The 4,532-nt window shown below is 34.8% G+C and overlaps 1 protein-coding gene across 2 annotated transcripts in view; it reads left to right on the top strand.

The window, feature by feature from the left end:
• BIRC2 (baculoviral IAP repeat containing 2) overlaps positions 1-4,236 on the top strand; it is a 27,033-nt gene extending 22,797 nt beyond the window's left edge. For both annotated transcript variants that reach the window (XM_008579629.1, XM_008579630.1), the window contains exons 7-9: positions 2,862-3,116; positions 3,369-3,410; positions 3,525-4,236. In XM_008579629.1, the coding sequence (XP_008577851.1) occupies positions 2,862-3,116; positions 3,369-3,410; positions 3,525-3,718 (491 nt within the window). In that variant the 3' untranslated portion in view covers positions 3,719-4,236. The remainder of the gene's footprint in view (positions 1-2,861; positions 3,117-3,368; positions 3,411-3,524) is intronic.
• Positions 4,237-4,532: the final 296 nt, after the last annotated feature.

Below are 4,532 nucleotides of genomic sequence, written 5' to 3'. Positions count from 1 at the left end.
ACCATATCTTCTGCCCCTCTCAACTGCTCCTAGTTAAGAACCATTGATTACAGCTTTTTTCTCTGTGTTTCTTTTCTTTTTTATTTTTTATTTTTCCTTTTTTGTATTTTTTTACTGACCGGTAACGGGATCGCAACCCTCGGTGTCGCGCCCGTACCAGGGACCGGCAACGGGATCGCAACCCTCGGTGTTGCTCCCGCGCCTCGCTCAGCCAGTGAGCGGGAACCGGTCTGTATGTGGGATCCGAACCCTCGGGCGGGAGCGCCGCCGCACTTCTCAAGCGGCGCACTATCCAGTGTGCCACCGGGCCGGCCCCAGCATAATTACTTTTCTTAAGATAAATTGCATTTCTTTCTTATATGTAACAAATTTAAATTGTTTTCAAAAAGCAAGATTTTAAAGTTGGATGCAGGTCTTATTTCTACTTCTTTTTTTAAGTTTCTTCAAATCACATCCTTAATATGATATTTCACTCTCTAATCCTTGCTAGGTGATCTTTATTCAAAAAATAGAACTTACAGTGAAATCCTAGGGTTTGATGAGAACCCTTTGACCAACCCAAGATAGCAGGGAACTGATTTTGGTATTCATGTAAATTGTATTAAGTTTCAGCCTTCCAAAACAAGTCTTTTGAGTATCATTTATTCCTTCAACAAATATTTATTGAGCTTGAGCACTAGTGCCAAATACTGTACTAATTAATCATACTGATTGCTCTCAAAGAGCATATAGACTAGCTGGGGAGACAATATGCAAAAGACAGGGTTAAAGAGCCAGCAGAGAGATGAAGATTGCATTTGTAGTACAAGTTGGGGTATTGGATTGGAAGATACTTTCTCTTTTTAAGTTTGTAAATAAAGATAGGAATAGTTTAAGAGAACCTTATTGGATGGCCATGTAGCAAAATGTTTAAAAAGTCTGGACTTCTAGATTGAAACAGATTTGTGTTTAAATCCTGGCTGCATCAGTTAATTATTAGGTTGGCTATTTATCCAACCAGACCTTAGCTTTCTCATCTGTAAAATGGGGATGCTACTAAGTACCAACCCCATAGAGTTGCTGTAGGAATTAAATGAGGTATTGCAGATAAAACACTTTAGCACAATACCTAGCAAAAATATTTTTTTCTATTAAGTAGATTGATTTGGGAAGTGGGAGGATGTTGGTGAAAAAAAGGGCCTCAGGAAAGTGAAAACATTTAAGGATTGTTCAGCAGTAAATAAATCCCAGCTGAAGTTATGTGAAATCACTGCAATAAATCTAGTCACCTTAGTTTTGTGACTTCATCCTACTTTGAGGGGGTCAGGGAATAGTCTTGAATTATGGATTTGGCAGGGTTCATAAGGGAAATGCCAAATAAAGCATAGGGAGGAAGAGTGAAGGGTGCTAATGAGAGAACATCATTGAAAAACCTGACTGGTATCTAGATTAGAATGGAGTTGAGAAGAGGGCCGGCCCCGTGGCTCACTCGGGAGAGTGCGGTGCTGACAACACCAAAGCCACGGGTTCAGATCCTATATAGGGATGGCCGGTTAGCTCAGTGGCTGAGAGTGGTGCTGACAACACCAAGTCAAGGGTTAAGATCCCCTTACCAGTCATCTTTTTAAAAAAAAAAAAAGAAAGAAAGAATGGAGTTGAGAAGAGCCAGTAGATGGTTCTTGTGCTAGTAGAACTGGGAATGATATGGAGATCTTGAAAAGGTGAAGAACAAATTTGTTAGCAGTGAGGCAAGTTATTAAGGTAGAAGGATATGTTGTGGTCAGAGAAGTGAGTTACATAGTTTTGAAATGAATAGAGCAGTTCACTTCTAGAAAGATGTGAATGAGAAGGAAAATAAACTTCTCTTATAACTTACTTCTCATTAAACTTGTACCTTGTAGAGATGAACTTAAAAAAAATTTTTTTAAAGTCTGAAAACAGGCAATTAAATTCTATAGTGATTGGGATACAAAAGAAGGAACTGCCATATTTCATAAATGTAAATTAACTATGGAATTTTATGTAATGTAAGATTGAAGGAAAAACATTTACGTTTTGTAAAGGATCAAGCTTGATTCATATGTAGACATTTATAAAGTAGTAACTGTGTGCCAGATAGTGTGCTAAATGCTTTACACCTGTTATTTAATCCTCATAACTCTTTGAGGAAGGTACTGCTATTATCCATATTTTACAGAGGAAACTGAAGTGTATGAGGGAGGGCACATGGCTAATAAATGGCTAGGCCAGCATGGGAACCTAGATCTGTCTTGACTTCACAGTTCAAGCTCTGCAACACTGCTTTTTTAGTATGGGATATTGGAAAGAACCATAATATAGGAGACCTGGTTCTGCAACTTACTCTGTGACTTTGGACTGGCCGCACATCCTTTTCTGAGTCTTTCTCTCTGTGAAAATGAGAGGCAGTAATACATATCTTATTTAATTGAAAGGTTCTTTGTATCAAATGAGACCATTTATATGAAAGCACTTGTAAAAAGTGATATAATGCAAACAGAAGTCAGTATTATTAATTCCATGGAGGGGAGGAAATACTGGGGTGGGAAATTTTCACTGTCTTCTAAAATTCTTTACCTTCAACAGAATAAAGGAAAAGCGGGGTTCTAGGATGTGTGAATATATAGACTTTTAAGTTGCAAAGACCCTGTATGTACTATATAATATGTCTTAGCTAAATCTTATGAAAGTTTTCCAAATGACAGATATTAAAGTGCAAGCAAGTCATTTTGTTCTTCTTTTTCAGGCTCTATTTATTTAGTGTCTAAATTGTTTGTAGGGTTGGTTGTTACTGACTATATGATTGTAGTTAGAGGAGTTTAAAATCTAATGGATTTCTTTCTTTTTTTTTTTTTTTAATGAAGATGACTTGTCATTAATTCGGAAGAACAGAATGGCTCTCTTTCAACAGTTGACATGTATACTTCCTATCCTGGATAATCTTTTAAAGGCCAATGTAATTAATAAACAGGAACATGATATTATCAAACAAAAAACACAGATACCTTTACAAGCAAGAGAGCTGATTGATACCATTTTAGTTAAAGGAAATGCTGCAGCCAACATCTTCAAAAACTGTCTAAAAGAATTTGACTCTACGTTATATAAGAACTTATTTGGTGAGTTTGTTGGGAAAATTATTTTTAAAATCCTTAGTATTATGTTTCTTTGGCAAGCTTAGTAAATCCAATTAACAAACTATAATATATACATTTCACTTATTTCAAAAGTCTTTTACTGTCCAAGTATTGTGCCTAAATGTAACAATTCTTGATAATATAGATCTAAAATCTACATCATTCAGTAGGTAGTAGGTGAAGCAATTTTGTATTTAGTACGGTGATAATTTTTTATATATTTTCTTTCCTCAGTGGAAAAGAATATGAAGTATATTCCAACAGAAGATGTTTCAGGTAAAACAAAATTAAGACTTAACTTTAAACCAACAAGAAATATTACTCTTATTTTTTTTTAATGGGAAGTAAAGTGGAAACTGAATTTCACCAAAGTTATTTTTTTGTTATTAGGTCTGTCACTGGAAGAACAATTGAGAAGGTTGCAAGAAGAAAGAACTTGTAAAGTGTGTATGGACAAAGAAGTTTGTATTGTATTCATTCCTTGTGGTCATCTGGTAGTGTGCCAGGAATGTGCCCCTTCTCTAAGAAAATGCCCTATTTGCAGGGGTATAATCAAGGGTACTGTTCGTACATTTCTCTCATAAAAGAAAAATAGGCTATATATTAGCCTGTGTAGAAAAGTCTTTAAAATATTGTTGAACATTTGAAGCCATCTCAAGTAAAAAAGGAATTATTGGCTCTTTAATTAGTAACATTTGTGTTCTACTGTGCTTTGGTACTAATAATCTTGTTGCAAAAAAGATAGTATTATATTTAATCTTAATCTGTTTATTTACAAGGGAAGATTTATGTTTGTTGAGCTATATTAGTATGTATGTGTGAACATAGAAACTAAAGGAATAGTGTTAGTGCTTGTTATGTATCATTTCAGGAGTTACTGGATTTGGTATTCTTTCTGAAAGCTTTGAGTACTACATTACAGTGTAGATTAAAAGAACTGGAAACCAAGAACTCTAGTTCATCAGAGTTATGGTGCCAAATTCTCTTTGGTGCTTTTCTCTTGTGTTATAAAATAAGGATTTTTCTCTTACTGGTAAACAGGCTTTCCTCTAGTTTGTGAGAATCATCTTAATAAAGTGCTTTAAAAAGTGGATCATCAAAATGTTTTTCCCGTTCTGATTTAAAAAGTAATTTTCATATTTCTTCATTGCACTCAAATGCTAGCTATTAAGTAAAAAATTGAACTCACGAAACAACTTACTGTTATTCAAATAATGTGATTTATGAGAATTCCTTTAGATGACAATGTCCAGTGGCTTTTTATGTTATAATGTTGGATGAAAAATGAATCAGTATAAAAAAAAAAACTCTTAATGAACAGGTAAATTGGCATTAGGATTTTCAAAAAATAGTGTAATTGATTTGTTGCATAGGTGTTGATGGGATGAGGAGGTGAGA

This window comes from Galeopterus variegatus, unplaced genomic scaffold, assembly GCF_000696425.1.
Source record: "Galeopterus variegatus unplaced genomic scaffold, G_variegatus-3.0.2 Scaffold1932, whole genome shotgun sequence".
Lineage (NCBI taxonomy): Eukaryota > Metazoa > Chordata > Mammalia > Dermoptera > Cynocephalidae > Galeopterus > Galeopterus variegatus.
Note: the sequence above shows the minus strand (reverse complement) of the source record. Positions and strands in the feature narration are given on the sequence as shown.